Genomic DNA, 17,565 nt, shown 5'->3' with positions numbered 1-17,565 from the left:
AGGGTAAAAAATAAAATGAGATCATATGAATTATTTAATTATGATTAATTGAAAATAAAAATTTATTCATTTTTTAAAATATTGTCTCCATTATAAGTTATCAAAATAAGAAAGAAAAAAAGTGTTACGTCTGTTTTAATTTATTTATCATATTTTCCTTTTTAGTTCATTTAAAAAGGAATTTTTTTAAAATTTTATGACAATTCTTTAATTTTAGTTTTCCACATTACATGTTTAAATTCATAAAATTAAAAGATATTTTTGATACATTTGACATATTTTTAATTTACGATAAAAAAAAAACTAAAATTCCATCTTAAGTCTTAGGTTATTTCCCTATTTGACTTGGAAACAATTGAAAGGAATAGGAAGCATTTTGGTCTTTCATTTTTGGCACTCATAAAAGACAAATATGTTGCTGGTAGATATTATATCTTTATCAAATTATGCATGAGGAGAATGAGACAAAGTTGGTCTAAAATACCCAAAATAATATATAACATGTAATTTATGTAATTATTATGAATAATTAAATTTTTGTACTTTTGTTTTACTTTGATTAAGATTGTACCGGTGAGTATGGTAATTTTTTTTAATTAAATAAAATAATATATTTATGTTTCTTGATTCTAATTTTTTCTTCTTATATGCAATTATTTCTCTTTCGGGTTTTTGATGATCTCACTTTTAAATTTGAACTTAATTTTTTTAAATTAACTATTAAATTTTTTGTGTTTGTATTATTCATCAGAAATCAAGTATATTTATGTATCACCTTTTCTAACCGAGAAATCATCAAAAGACACAAGTGACATAGAGTTAGAAACTTGATGGATAATATATTCATTTTTCTACTTTAGTATATACTTGATGATCATGTTTTTGCTTAGGAAAAAATTTAAAATTGCGGTGTGTGTTCTTATTATTAGATAAAAAATCAAGTGATTCTTTCATGGCTCATTGAGCTACCTCTAACCATTAGAACATACAATTGATTGAATCGAACGATAGCTTTACGATGGACATGAGTTTATTAGTGTCACACTTCTCCATGTCTCTTTTTTATTTATGAGAATTTCTATCTTTTTCTAATTTTGGGCCACTTATAGTTTGTCTTTTCCCCATCTATAACATTTCATTATTTCCACCCACTCCATGTTTTTGGGACATGATGTCTTGTGTGGGGATGTTTGAATTTCAAACCACACTCTTGCTTTTATATTATATTTTAATAAATAATAATGAGAATTATATTATCACTTTTTTTATATAAAAAAAAGAAGATAAAATACTTCAACTACCCTCTTAAATTAGCTAATATATTTTATTTAAACACTTAAATTATAATTTATTTTAATTAAATACTTGAAGATCATAAAGTATTTTTATAAGATATTTTTTATTCAAATTTTAGAATTTTGTTTACATATATTCTTAACTGCAGATAGATTTCTATTATAAATGGTAAGTGAAATGTCACGATCTTTCCTTCACTACCCCAAATAAAAACAAAAAAAAAGATTGGACAATATGATAAAATATTTGAATATCATAAAGTGTTTGTATCAGATATTTTCAACTCAAATTTCAAATTTTTCTCTACTTATATTCCTAACTGGAGATAAGCAAGCTCCTAATATAAATGGTAAGTGAAATGTCACAACCTTTTCTCTTACCACCCAAATAAGAACAAAAAAAATATGGTTGGGCAGTATATTCAAACCACTCCTTAATTATCTCCATAACTTACTTTAATTTAATTAAGGAGTAGCTAAATTTTTAAAATAAGATAAAGTCCCCACCCTCTTATGTTGCTATTAAAATAGGTGACATGTTTTCATTTGATTACTCTTTGTGTGATCCAGCAAGACATTAATTATGATTTATGATTTCACATACACTAATTAAAATTTTCATAATCATGCTGATTAAAGCGTTAACAGATAACCAATTATTGTTTTACTTGTTTTGTCCTTCTATATCCCAAAATCAATTAAATCATTTAATGATTAGTATTTCCATTAATGTTCATATAGTAAAAATACAAGGGTTAAGGGTTAGATATTCTGTCCCTTTCACAAAACAAAAAAGAAAAGAAGAAAAAACAAAAACGCAAGAAATTTCTCCAATTAAAAGTGAAAATGCATATTATCTCGAGATGGTTAATTAATTCTTTCCTTTCTTTCGGTTGTTAGCCCTTGGAGCAAAACTCCCTTGTAGAAGGACTCCTACTTCAATTTTACCTCCCTAACCCCTATCTTAAAGGGAAGATGATTTTGCACCTTCTAACATCTCGAGTTTCAAATTCTCCTCACAAAAAGAAGAATATTCTGGTCTTTGAAGGAATGAAAAAAAGGAGAGACTGGTAGAGCTCCTCTTTGTCAGCGGCATTCTACCTTCTATCTATCAACCATTTCATTATGAAACTTTCTCCCGACAACAATCATTTTGAAAATAATGTGCAATTCATAGCCCGATCATTGTATTATTTGTTGTTATTATTATTATTATTATTTCTATTGTATTTTCATACTTTATTCGATATACATATTTTACTTAGCCTGAGGATTTATTGAAAACAACATCTCTATCTTCACAATCAATGCGGAGCGACCTTACAGTTAGGGGGTTCATCTGAACCCCTTCGGTGGAAAATTATATTATTTATACATGATTAAAATAATATTTTAGATATATATAGTAAATATCGAACCCCCTTCGACTACTTTGTGTGTCTATTTTTCAAATTTTGAATCCCCTTCTTGAAAATCCTGGTTCCACCACTGTTCACAAGATATGAAAAAAGACCGTATAAACTCACCTTTTTCAGAACTAATTTTGAAAATTATACTGAATATATTATTGTATCAAGTTGCATGGTTGTTCTTGTTGGTGTTAATTAGGCAAAAGAGTAAAGAAAAAGAAAGTAACTATTGGGATCATTGATGTCGTTTGGAAATGGAAAATGGGACAAATAAACAATTCCTGTCTTTGTCAATTTATAATAAGGTCATAAAAACTCCTAAGCTACGTCTGTTTTTTTGTTTATTTATTTTCTGTTAGTATACATCATCTCCTTTGTTGTTGCAAACACAGAGATGCCTAAATATATAGGGCACGTTTGATCGGAGGATAAGTTATTTTGAGATTATTATTTTACTTTTAATGTGGAATAAAAATAATACAAAATTTTAGGATAAGATATTCTGCAATTTTATCATAATCAAATATGAGATAAGTTCATTCTAATATTAATTAGTTATTCCTTATCATCCTATCAAACGAATCCATATAATATTAGATAGGGAGATAAGATGAGATAGAATACATAGGGAGAGAGGGAAAGAGGCGAGCGAGATAGATACGGAAAGATAATTTCAAAAATTATACAATGTATCTTTGTAACAAATTACACCTAATTTGACCTTGTATCTGAGATACATGTATTTTAAAGGCGTGAGATATATGTATTTGGTTGAAGTCAATATGGTACGGGAAGATAATTTCAAAAATTATAGTGAAGGCAGATAATTAAGTCCTAAATTAGTGGAATTTGTATGGTTTGTTCCGGTGAATAAGAACATATTTGAACTAATCTTATGACAACAGAAGGTATACACATATTGTGCCTAAAGATATGTTATTTGAATAAAAAATAGTCCATTTGAGAAATTGCCAATTAGGAAGCTTTATATTGTTGATGATAATGAGTCTAATGACATAAATTTATTTTTTTAATCAAGTCCCATCAAGCAAATATCATATTCGATTCAATAATCTCCGATTCATAATCTTGATCTTGCCACACGCAGTATGTTGGTATCCAACAGTTGATTTATAAACTGCGATATTATTTTGAATTAAGATCTCTTGGCCATTTACTTACAAACATAAGTCACTGAGATTTACTATTCCAAAATGATGTGCTGAGTTATAATTGGTTTAAAATGTAAGTATCATTTGTTTATGGTATCAACTGAAGAACAAATCCATAAATCCAATCAAAGCCCATTAGGAACTATGGGTTTACAGAGTCTAAACCAATACATACTGAATTTGGCTATGGGCCTAAAATTAATTATTATCGATTCAAATAGTAATTATTAAAATTTGAATAGTTATATTTTGTATTGAAGATATTAAAACCGGTTGAACTTATTGAATGGATTTTATATCATTTAGTACAACTAGTTTTAACATACACATTTGGTTTAATTTTATAAAAAAGTTTTATTCGTAAAAAAATTAGGAATTTCCAATGTGACAACCTTGAAATTTTTTAAAGATTAAAGAAAAAAAATATTATAATTAAAATGTCAAAAGTACTAACAACAACTACTTAGACAAGTATGGCCCAATTTTAGAAAGAAAGAAAACAAGATTGATATAAGATCTAAATTTCTAACATTACTTAGATATGTGTACTCAATTATCATTGTATTATGACACTTCAAGTGTGGGTTCATGTATCTATATTTAAGTATTTATTTATTAAAAAAATATGACATTACTATATTTGATGTCAGAAGGGAATCATGAATTCACACATCTATATTTAAGTATTTCTTTTTTTAAAAAAATATAACACTATTTTATATGATGATGGGGCAAAAGCATGGATTGACGTGAACCCGAAAACTCCCCCTAGAATCATGATACGCCCCTATCCATATTTACTCACTTTTAAAATGTTCGATTATTCAAGCCGTTTAAATGAATTGCGTCGGACGAATAACCATAAATTTTATCCATTTTACCATTGCTAGTCCTCCTAAATTAGCTCACCAATTTCTTGTATACAAATTGAATTGCTCTAGGCAAACGACGATTTTTCTTGTTCCTTTTTCTAAAAATGATTAATTACAAATAAACAAAAAAACTTGTGTTTCCAAATTCTGTATAAGATTGCATTAGGTACACACAAAAAAAAATTTAGAAAATTCGAGGAAGTTTTTAAATTTAAAAGTATGAAAGTCAAAATTATAATCGAGCCAAAAAAATAAAAACATAAAATTCGTGATGTGTTGCATGTGACTTAATTATTTAAATGTCGTTTAGAGTCAAATTATGTATTATAAAATGAAAGAAATATTCCAACAATTATAGCTGTATTGAAATGTATTGTCGCATTTTCCCTCAAGCTATATGTAAAGTTGTAAACGAATCTTAAGAGTATTAATCAATTTATTTAATCATCACATTTTTGTAAGACTAACAACGCTATATTATAAGAAAAAGTTAGCTATAAAAGTCGTCATTAATATGTTGCTAAATATCTCCTAATTAATTGACACATTTTTTTAATATTTAGTCTTAAAGCCCTTTTAATGTGTTAACGTGATTTTTGAGTTTGATTTTCTACTACGAGTAATATTTAGTTGTAGAAAATGAAAATAATGCAAGTTGAAGATACTTATTTTTCTTCTAGTTCTTTTTTAATTTATAATTATAATATTGAAATGGAAGTATAATGGTGATTGGAAGGAGTTTTATGATGGAGATTTTGTATATCAAGTGTATCCACAATGTATAACATGTATATACAATGTGTTATACATTGTGGATTTTTGCCGTCACTAATTCCTTATTTTTGAAAATTGTTTATATATATGTTTGCTGACCTGCAAGCTACATGGAGACTTTTCAAAAATAGTCCTAAACCTGCCATGGCAATACATTGTTCATCAATGTCCATAGGGATGACAATTGAGGCAAGACGAGACAGGACAGGGCAAGGCAAAATATGACAGGACAAAGTGATGCTTAAAAGGGGCAAAGTGGATCGAATTAAAGCTTTTATGAACGAAGTAAATGTGTTTAGTAAGACAATTCATGTGAGGATGGTTACAATATCAAAATGTATAAACATTATAAAAGTATCATTACAAAATAATCAGCAACTAATACATTAAAAAGTTATTAAAACATTTATTTTTTTTGAAGATGATATTAAAAAGATCAATTTTAAAGAAATATTAAATTTTGATTAAAGAATACAAAAAAATATGTAAATAAAGATTAAACAGGACAAGGTGGAGCTGGATCTAAATGAAGTAGACATTTAAATTGTAACACCTCGAAAATTGGAAAGTTTAATTGAAAAGGGAAGTCCTACGGACTGTAGGAAGGAGGTCGTAGACCGATAGTAGTATACAACTCAAAAACAAACCCAAATCAAAGAGTCTTCTTTCATAATCAAGTTTTCCTATCTAAAATACTCTTTGTTCATTCTAGCTTCCTCTTCTTTAGTTGAATCTCCCAATCTTAGTTAACGATCTTGGGTTAGCAGAAGGTCTATTTGATTATACTTTTTTGGGAAACTTTCACAAATAACAATTATAATAAACTTAATTATGCTCCATAGCTATAGTTCTCATATTTACGGGTTGTAACTACAGTTTAAGTTGTCTCGTTTGTATCATTCGCGGGTTTGTATAATTCGCGGGCTTGTATAATTCGCGGGTACATTTGTATAATTCATCTATTTTTGTATAACACGAAATAACGAATTTATACAAACACAAACATCTGAACTTTAAACAGTTATACAAATTATATTAAACAAAATTACATAATACAAAAGTTATACAAATTATATTATACAAATTTTGAATTATATAAATGTGCGAATTATATAAAACTAAAAAGCTGAGCGGTGTAATTATAGCTAAAAGTAGGTCGCAAATTGTAATTAAGGCAAACTATAACTATGTTAACTAATTAATTAGTATATATTTGTTTATCCGCGTAATTTTCCCCACTTTTTTTCCTGCTATCTTCTACATCAACCTGCCCTCTTTCATCCCATTATTATCCCTACATGACCAATCTTCTTTTTTAAGTAGTCCTTTGTGTTTGATAATTAAACAAGAAGTGAATTCACTTATCTTGTTTTATCTAAGGATACCTACTTTCTACTTTATTACTGTTGTTTTGTGTAAAGCATTGACATTTATTTTTTTCTTTACACGTTGGATTTATGTGCATACACATTTAGCACTTTTTTCAAATTAGGTGGTTCAAGTTCAACAAAGAATCAAAAAGGAAATTACAAATAACGAAAACAAATGAAAGCTCCAAATTGATATGCTGATGCTAGTAGCAGCTAGGTAGTGCGCTACGACTTTTCCACCCTTAATCAAAAGTTTCGATAGGTAGCGTGTGAGTTAATTACTTAATCATCACATTTTTGTAAGACACTATATTATTAGAAAAAAGTTAGCTACACAAGTCATCGATAATATATATGTTGCAAAATACCCCTTACTAATTAACACAACTTTTTAAATATTTAGTCTTTGAATCCCTTTTAAATGTGTTAACGTGAGTTTTGAGTTTGATTTTCTACCACTGTTTCTTTTTTATTTTATAATTATGATATTGAAATGGAAGTATAATGGTGTTTGGAAGGAGTTTTATGATAGAAATTTGTATATCAAATGTATCAACAATGTATAACATGTATATACAATGTGTTAGACATTGTGGATTTTTGCCGTCACTAATTCCTCTTTTGATAGCTTTATGTATATATGTTTGCACCCCCATTTTTTAGTTTTGAAAAATAGCCCTACTTAAACCTGACATGGACGGGACAAGGCAGGGCAGGAGATGACAAGGTGATACTTAAGCAGGACGGAGTAGGGCGAATCAAAGCTTATATGAGCCAAAATTAAACAAAAACGTGTTTAGTAAAATAATCCATGTGAGAATGGTTACAAAATCAAAATGTATAAACATTATAAAAGTATCATTACAAAATAATCAACAAGTAATAAATCAAATTATTAAAATGAAAAAAAATAAATCGAACATGATATTTAAAAGATTAAATCAAAAGAAATATTAAATTTTGACAACAAAAATAATTAACATGTAAATAAATACTAAAGAGGACAAGACATGACAAAACTGGATCTAAACAAGATAGATAATTAATAGGGCAAGACAAAACTTTAGCAGAGACATAAATTGGTCACGTCCCGTCCTTTTGTCATCCCTAAATGGCCAACTGAGTACTCCTTTGAGTTTGGTGATTAAACAAGCTGTGGGTTCACTTATCTTGTTTTATTTAAGTTACCTACTTTATACTTTATTACAAGTTGATAAAATAATCACTTTTGTTAAAAGTAGAATTATATATATAAGCAGTGAGCTCATTGCTGTTATATATATTTTGTGTAAAGCATCGACATTTATTTTCTTCTGTACATACACTTTTTGTACTTTTTCAAATTAGGTGGTTCAACCTAAAACCAAGAAAAAAATTACAAAGAATGTTGAAAACAAAATTCAAATTGGTATGCTGATGCTGGTTGTAAATCTATGCTTGCTTAGTAGGATAGATGGATTGACTATGTCAAATATATAAGATCAAAAAGAAAACTTTAACTTCTATACTTAATTGTCTTCTCAACATGGAAGTCCTCTCACGTGCAGATCTGATTCTTTTTTATAGGTCAAAACATGTAAAAAAATAGTTAATAGCAAGGTGCTTTGTTCATGACTTGAAAAGTTGTTTTCACCTAAAAGTTAAAATTGTTAGAGATAAAAAAATTAAGGATAAAAATGCTTATTTTGAACTCCATAATGCATTGATAGAGCATTTATGGGAGCAACGTAATAATTTTGAAAATTGAGTGTTTATGTAATTGTATTTCACTTTTATTTGAATTTGTCCATTAATTTGTATATTATATAATATTTTCTTGCAATTTATGTTATTTAAAATTTAGAATAAAATATAATTTTATATTAAAATATAAAAAATAAAATTTTATATCACATGAAAATTATATAAAGTAATATTGAGAAAAAAAAATAAAATATTTATATTATGAAATAAGAAAATAAGAATGAAATTGAAATAATAATATAATTTTAATGAGAGAGAGAAAAATTCTTTTTTAGAGAGTAAAATAGAGAATTGGGTTGGAGTTGATTGTCTGAAAAAATAGAGAACTCTATATTTGGAGAGTAAAATAGAGTGTAGGGTTGGAGATGCCCTTAAAGACTACATTATTAAAAAGTCTTCTTTTACTTTCTTAAACTTCGAGTCAAATTAAAATTAGTCAAACAATTTAAAATGAGAAAATAATTTGGCTTACAAATGTCCAGATTAAGGGTGGATTTGTGTTGACACAGAGAAAATAATTTAGCTTAAATTTAGAGAGTAGTTTTTTAAAATTAGTTGACTTAACTATGATTATGATATTTGTTAATATAATATAATCTTGACCTTTAAACTTTAACTAAAACACATGTCTCTCATCTAGATGTGCACTTGACAAAATGGAGGGGAGCCGAATCCGACATTAATGATCGACGACTCGACATGCATGCATGCATGCCACACGAGGACCTAAAAAATTATTTTCAATAACTAAATAATAAAACACATGATATTTTCAATCTTTTAACATAGTTAAAACTCTAATATATAATTAAGGTGGATTTGTACCTAATCTCTTGCTGATGAATCAAAATTCATGAAATATTGCAAGTGGAACGCCAAATCTGTTAAAAAAGAAGAAGTGTGCATGCATCAACGTAATTAATATTATAATTAGACTTATCCGTACTTTNTATGTTATTTAAAATTTAGAATAAAATATAATTTTATATTAAAATATAAAAAATTTAAAAATAAAATTTTATATCACATGAAAATTGTATAAAGTAATATTGAGAAAAAAAATAAAATATTTATATTATGAAATAAGAAAATAAGAATGAAATTGAAATAATAATATAATATTAAGGAGAGAAAAAAAAAATCTTTTTTAGAGAGTAAAATAGAGAATTGGGTTGGAGTTGATTGTCTGAAAAAATAGAGAACTCTATATTTGGAGAGTAAAATAGAGTGTAGGGTTGGAGATGCCCTAAAGACTACATTATTAAAAAGTCTTTTTTACTTTCTTAAACTTCGAGTCCAATTAAAATTAGTCAAACAATTTAAAGCGAGAAAATAATTTAGCTTACAAATGTCCAAATTAAGGGTGGAATTGTGTTGACACAGAGAAAATAATTTAGCTTAAATTTAGAGAGTAGTTTTCTAAAATTAGTTGACTTAACTATGATTATGATATTTGTTAATATAATATAATCTTGACCTTTAAACTTTAACTAAAACACATGGCTCTCATCTAGACGTGCACTTGACAAAATGGAGGGAAGAAGTAATGGAGGGGAGCCGAATCCGACATTAATGATCGACAACTCGACATGCATGCATGCATGCCACACGAGGACCTAAAAAATTATTTTCAATAACTAAATAATAAAACACATGATATTTTCAATCTTTTAACATAGTTAAAACTCTAATATATAATTAAGGTGGATTTGTACCTAATCTCTTGCTGATGAATCAAAATTCATGAAATATTGCAAGTGGACTATCTAACGCCAAATCTGTTAAAAGAAGAAGAAGAAGAAGTGTGCATGCATCAACGTAATTAATATTATAATTAGACTTATCCGTACTTTAAAAAAATCCCCTATTCTGTCTTACTTTCAAGTCATAATTCATAACTTCATATATTACGATTTCCTCGTTCAATTTATTTGTCCTATTCTTTTAAGTCTATTTTTAGATATAGAAGAAGTCTGTTTCCCTTTTAACATTATTAAAAAATAAAAAATTAACGAGAAACAAAATATCATTGTCAAAAATAAAAAATCTCATCCCATTTAGTTATGGTTTAACGAAGGATTATAAGAAAATTTAATCAGCTAGAAGTATCTTAACAATGGATTATTAACTGGAGATTATCGACACATTCCATGGCTAATCTCATGTTTTGTTTAGTATAATAACTCTTTAATTTTAACTTTTCATATCATATGTTTAAGACATAAGATTAAAGGGTGTTTTAATACATTTGATATATCTTTAGTTTTAGACAGTAAAATTCATAAAAATTATTTACTTTTTAAAATTTTATATCAAATTAAGTATGACAAATAAATTAAAAAGAAGGAGAATATATGAATTGAATGATCATTTTCTATAGTTTCACAAAATGTCACGTTTAATACCTGACGGTATATTTTTTATATTCTTTCGAGTTATGAGAAATATTACAATCATGCACGTGTATTCTTTTTATTTTTCAAGAGCTCGCCGGCAATAATGATGTTTATGTAATTAATAAAGTTGCTGCATATAGTAATGAATTGTATGGGCGGCAGTGGAGTGGTAAGTAATCTTTTATTCTTAATTAACTAAGAGGTCTTGATTTCGAATTCCTTTGAATACGAAATTATCTTTGTTAGGAAGCGTTTATTCTTAAGAAACCTTTAATTAGAGGTATAGTTTACTAAAATAATCTTGTTAATGATGTTTTGAAACTTTAAGTCTGTGTATTACTATTTAATTATGCAGTTATCTTGATTTCATAAATTGGACAGGTAAATTGAAATAATTATTTTTAGTATGAGGGCAAGTAATATGAAATGAAGGGAGTACGTACATTGTAAACCACGGTACTCCCTCCATTTCAACTTGTTTGTCAAATTTTGACTTGGTACAAAGAAGACTTTTGTATTTTGTGGTCTTAAAAATATGTAGAATGTAGCAAAATGTCATATAATCTTGTGGTTCTTAAATATGTCATGTAAAAAATTAGAATTAATGAATTACCAAAAAAAGAAAAGGAAAGAGACTTTCTTTTTAAAACAAACTGAACGAGAAGAATATTAGCAATATAAGAGTTATTAATATATGGATAAACATAGTTAAAAGATTAAAAAAAATGTCCCTAACATACCAAATCAAATGGTGGATAAAGAATAATCCCAACACAATTTATTCTATCACTATTATTAATCACAGTATTATTAATATATTCTTATACAATATACCAAACGACCTCTGAATATCGTAGAGAGGCGACCTTGTGGAAGGGGGTCGTTACCAAAGGTGAACTAGTATTTTGTTTGGCTCGATGTCGACATACCAATTGCCAAAAAGAGATTATAGTATCACAAAAATAACTATTCTAACACAAAAGGTCTTTGATCTATCATAGAATAAAAAGTTAAAAACATTTTATATGCCCATTTGTTACTTGTTCTGATAGTTGGTCACTATCAATTCTGATTAGACCTAATAATTCATGATCTTCAAAGTGATAAACATGCAAATGATGATGCAATCAATTAAGCATTATATTAATTAAGGTAGAATATTCACAATATTATTTAAATTTATTATTTGAAGGTATAATTAAATTCAAGATATATTTTTTTTATATATTTTAGACTTGGTGTAGTTTTATCCACTTAGGAGATAGGTGTGATAAATTAGTCCAAAGGCCAAAATTATAATTTCGAAATAACTTTATCCGCAAATCAAACGATTTGTGATACTCCCTCCATCTTGAATGCCGTTTTTCTCTCATGTTAAATTATATAAATTTGAGAAGTATTACAATTTATAGTACTTTTTATACCGTTCATAGATATGTAAATTTTAATTTGAAATATTAAATGAATTTAATTTTATTTATCTCTAAAAATTATTAAATTATTTTAAAAAATGAAAACGTGATAGATATTTTGGGACAGAGGGAGTAAGTGATAATACTTCTAGATGACATCAACATAACCTTTTTTTTTTATATAAATTTATTTATTTTTAATTTTGGCATATATTTAATTGAAAGTCTTCTATTGATTTGTCTTTGGCTTATATTACTCTCCCTCCCTTCTTTGATTTATTTTACTATATATATAATAAGTGGGAATAACTACTACTTATCACATGACAAGTGTTGGATGATATGTGCTTCATAGTCTTGTAAATTCTTCTTTTATGGTTGTACCTTTAAAATTTATATTATTGGACAATTTAACACCATTAATTACCTACTACTTTATTAGCCAAAAAGTTTGACCTCATTTGGGCCCATTTATTATTTATATGTTTTCAATTTTCAATATATGTTGTCTATCTAATTCTTTTTTTCAATCTATTATTTTAAACTTCTTGAAATTTAATTACCTATTTATTACTCTCTCTATGCACTTTTAATTGTTATGATTTCCTTTTTAGAGTCAAACTATAAGAATTTTAACTAATATTTTACAATGTGTTTTTTCATCATATTCATAGGCAAAAAATTACAATTTATAGTACATTTTGTATAGATTTTGCATATTTAATTATTTTTTTTTAAATATCGAATTAATACAATCTGATTTAAATTTCAAAATTAGTCAAATGAACTTTCAAAAAGTGCAACATGACAAATACAAGTGGACGTAGAGAGTATAGTTTAGCTACAAAATATATTAGAGGTACAACTTTTTAAAAAAATTAATTTTTTATTGCGTTGACTCTTGAAATCTTATCATTGTCATATGAATTTGAACAAATTATATATTATTAAAAGTTACATAAAAGATGCTATAAATCACAATAATTAGCAATTAAAAATATTTTTAAATCATATAAGAAATTTGGTTGACTAATTGGAATAGAATAAGTAACATGTACTATTTGAAAATAACATCAAAATTTCTAGAATTCACAATAAATTAACAACTGAAAATATTTATGATTATTCATGTGAATTGAAACATGAGTAACCTATATTATTCAAAACTAACGCAAAAATACTATAAATCACAACAATTTAATAACTTCAAATATATTTTTAAGAAAACATATAAAAAATCGATTGATCTTCAAATTCTATTTATATCACATAAATTAAAACAAAAAATATTAATATTTATTGGGCCCGTGCTGGCACGGGCACCAAATATCTATATATATGTGTCACAAATGGAAAAGTCCCAATCAAGGAAGCAACGTATATCATTTACAAATGACTTAAAAAACATTAAAAATTACAATAATTACCAATTTAAAATATTTAAAAGTTATATAATAAAATACATTGACTCTCAGAATTCTATTAGGCTCACATATATTGTGACAGAAAAAATAACACATATCATTTTAAAATTACCAAAAAAGTACTATAAATAATAATAATAATTAACAACTTAAAATATCTAAAAGACATTTTAAAAGGGTTAATTTTGTAATTTTATCCATATCACATAAATTAGGACAAAGTGACCAGTAATGTATGTTATTTGAAAGTTACATAAAAATATTATAAATCACAATAATTAATAACTTAAAACATTTTTTAAAAAATATGAAAATTTGGATGACTCTCCAAATTTCATTTGTGTCACATAAATTGAGACAACAAAAATAACATATATTGGGTCCATTTTAATTTATTTGTCTTATTTTTTATTTTTTTTATATTTAAAAATTGCATAAAAATACTATAAATCATGATAATTGACAATATAAAATATGTTTTTAAAAAAATACAAAAAATTTCACTGATTCTTGAAGTGAATCTATCGTAAAAATACTATAAATCATGATAATTGACAACATAAAATATTTCAAAAATATTGTATGTGGGTAGTCTTATTATGCCTTAAATAGCGTCAAAGAAAGTACAAGTTTGTAATAAAAAAACTTATTCCTTTATCCACGCAAACAATCGCTTCAAAAACTGGGTTATTAGCCCCAAAACATACCATTTATATTATTGGGCCCGTGTATAGCACGGAACAACATTATCTAGTAAGAAAATAAATCGTAAGTAGGGCAGGTGGAACAACGAATGAAGAAATTTCATACATAAGGACTTTTAATAAACATTTAAAATGCATTAAGTGCTTAGTTTCAAATTTGTTATATTTATTCTATTGGCTTACACTCATAAGTAAACTAAAAGAAAATATATTTATTATTAAATATTAAGGAGAATGAAAATTTATTCAAAAGACAGCTCAGATATTTAAGGCCATGATATTTGACCCAAAATATTTTAAAGAACTTTTATAGTAGCCATGGGCCATGGCTTGTACTCTCTGTTGTTGATCTTTTTTTAAAAAAAAAATTATTAATAGAAGATAGCTAGACACATTATTTAATAGTATAAATTTGCAAATAAATAAATAAATAAACGAAACCAAACATAACCATTTCCTACTTTGCAAAGTAACTTTTTAATTTTCACCTAATTCATGACCTAAAATTATAATAGTTGCAAAATATAATCTCTTGTATGATAAATTCATTCATTTAATGTTATTTTTTTGAGATAGTACAATTATTATTTGACTAATTATTTTTATTCTTCTTATATTTCAATCATATGAATTCATGTCAAGCATGCTGGTTGATTTAAGATTAATATTGGTAGATGAAAATAAAAGAAATTAAAACTACACATAAGGTATATGAATACTTGCGTAAGGTTTGACCCAAAACATACGATATCACATTTTTTCCTATGGAGATTGGAGATTAGAGAAAACACTTCTAGAAACGTCATTTCAAATTTAATTTGTTATTTCCTCCTCATCCTCCAATACTCCCAAACCCCACCCCCGACCCCCCATATTTTCACTCCATAAAAAATTTCCAGATTATATAAAAATGGTCTTTGTTAGGGTTTTATCCTGATTTTCTTACCATATTTTATTTATTTTTTAAAGGAAAGTCAAAGTATTACCATAAAAAGAGATTTAAGATTAATATTGATAGATAAAAAGAGAATGAACTAAAACTACATATAAGGTATATGAATACTTGCATAAGGTTTGACCCAAAACATATGATATCACATTTTTCATATGGAGATTGGAGACTAGAGAAAACACTTGTAGACACGTCATTTCAAGTTTAATTTGTTATTTCCTCCTCACCCTCCAATACTCCCAAACCCCACCCCGACCTCCCACATTCCCACTCTATAAATTTTTCCTAGATTATATACAAATGATCTTGAGATCGAATAGTATCTTTCTTGCTTATCAATCAAATCCCACAAAATAAGTCACAAAGAAACCCCCACTTATTTTCCAAAAAATATATATTTTTATTTTATACCAAACACACCTTGAATCTTTTTTGGTAAGTGATTCTGACAAGGCCATCCCACTTGCTAATATACAAAATAGTGCCATCTCTACTTTATTTCTCAAGTATATTCCCACCACAATGCAAAAAATGTGTTCCAATCCAAGTCAATGCTTTGTATTTAATCTTTTTTCTTCAATGGATAACATTTCCACTTTCTTATTAGTTTCTTGGATTATATTATTTTATTAACTATTATGGGCTTCTTGAATACTTCAACATATAATATATATATACCCCTTTTTATTTCTACTCATTCATTATACACTTAGGTGGAAACAAGTTTGAAAAAAATAATATACTAGCTTCCTTTGTTCATTCAATGGCCAAAATATATCCAGAAACACTCAAGAACTCTTCTTCTTCTTCTTCGTCTTCGTCTTCGTCTTGTTATGTGACATCCACAAGAGAAACATTTACTATATGGATGAAATCCCTAGTGTATCATGGAAATGGTTGTACTGTTTTTAATTCTAAAGGTGATATTGTTTTTAGAGTTGATAACTACCAAGAAAGAAATAGTAATGAAGTTTTCCTCATGGATCTTAGTGGACAAGTTCTCTTCTCTATTAAAAAAGAGGTAATAACAAAAAAACTTACTAGTGTGTCCTTTTTCCGGTTTAGTTTCTCATATGGTGTTCAGTATTCACTGGGACATGATTAAATGGGAATTCCCAAAATCATTGGCATAGTTAGAGTAAACATAGCTTCTTGTTAAAGACGATTTCATTTTTAGGACTTAAACTTGAGTTAATTAAGTTTAATTTTAATTAATTATATTGTTTTGAACTTTGTTATATTTTTTTTGCTACAGAGACTAAGATTACTTGGTAGGTGGAGTGGATATTTAAGTGGTGGATTTAAAGGAAAGCCATGGTTTCAAGTGAGAAGAAATTGGAAGTATTCAAAAGGAGATGTTATTTGTGATGTAAATTTAGGGTGTGATAAATCTATAGGAAGTTGCTATAAGATTCAACAAATCGACAAAAAATCATCATTTCAAATCTCAAATAATACTGGTCAACTTGTCGCAAAGGTAATTATTCAATTCAAAGAATTTATTTTGAGTATTTATAATTAAACAACATTATACTATATTTTTTTTTGTTTTATTAATTAAAATTGTGTATATTATATAGGTAAATCAAAAGCAATCATCAAGAGGATTTGGGTATGGTGATGATGTGCTGACTCTAGAAGTGGAACCTCAAGTTGATTACTCATTTATTGTGGCTCTTGTGACAATATGTGGTTTGATTAAACACAAATTATAAAGAGCACAATTAGTCTAAAATTGACTATTGCAAGATATAATCCTGAAAATTCAAAATTCATGGTCTCCTCAACATACATGAACCATGAAATTTCAAGCGGGCGCGAACGCTATCGAATGGAAATTTTTCATTTTTCAGTTCAAAATCCGATTTGAGGAAAAAAAAAAGTTCTAGGTCAAGGTAGTAGCACATATGGTACAACATCAGTCCCTTGATCTCAGTGCAATATGTGAGACTTAGTCAAGAGATCGATCTGAAGATACCGATAAAAAAGAAGGAAAGAAGGTGGATATACTTTGATTCATATTGAGCTTCATGTTCATTTTG

At 27.0% G+C, this 17,565-nt stretch overlaps 1 protein-coding gene across 1 annotated transcript; it reads left to right on the top strand.

Moving 5' to 3' along the window:
* The first annotated feature begins 16,257 nt into the window (after window positions 1–16,257).
* Window positions 16,258–17,282, top strand: LOC125862901 (protein LURP-one-related 11-like). Its single transcript, XM_049543024.1, has 3 exons — window positions 16,258–16,544; window positions 16,779–17,000; window positions 17,104–17,282. The coding sequence occupies exons 1-3, from the start codon at window positions 16,287–16,289 to the stop codon at window positions 17,236–17,238; spliced, it is 615 nt and encodes a 204-aa protein (XP_049398981.1). The 5' UTR covers window positions 16,258–16,286; the 3' UTR covers window positions 17,239–17,282.
* The last annotated feature ends 283 nt before the right edge of the window (window positions 17,283–17,565 follow it).

The sequence above is a fragment of the Solanum stenotomum genome, chromosome 4, assembly GCF_019186545.1.
Source record: "Solanum stenotomum isolate F172 chromosome 4, ASM1918654v1, whole genome shotgun sequence".
Taxonomy (NCBI): Eukaryota; Viridiplantae; Streptophyta; class Magnoliopsida; order Solanales; family Solanaceae; genus Solanum; species Solanum stenotomum.
The sequence above is the reverse complement of the archived record's forward strand: the minus strand, read 5'-3'. Positions and strand labels throughout refer to the sequence as shown.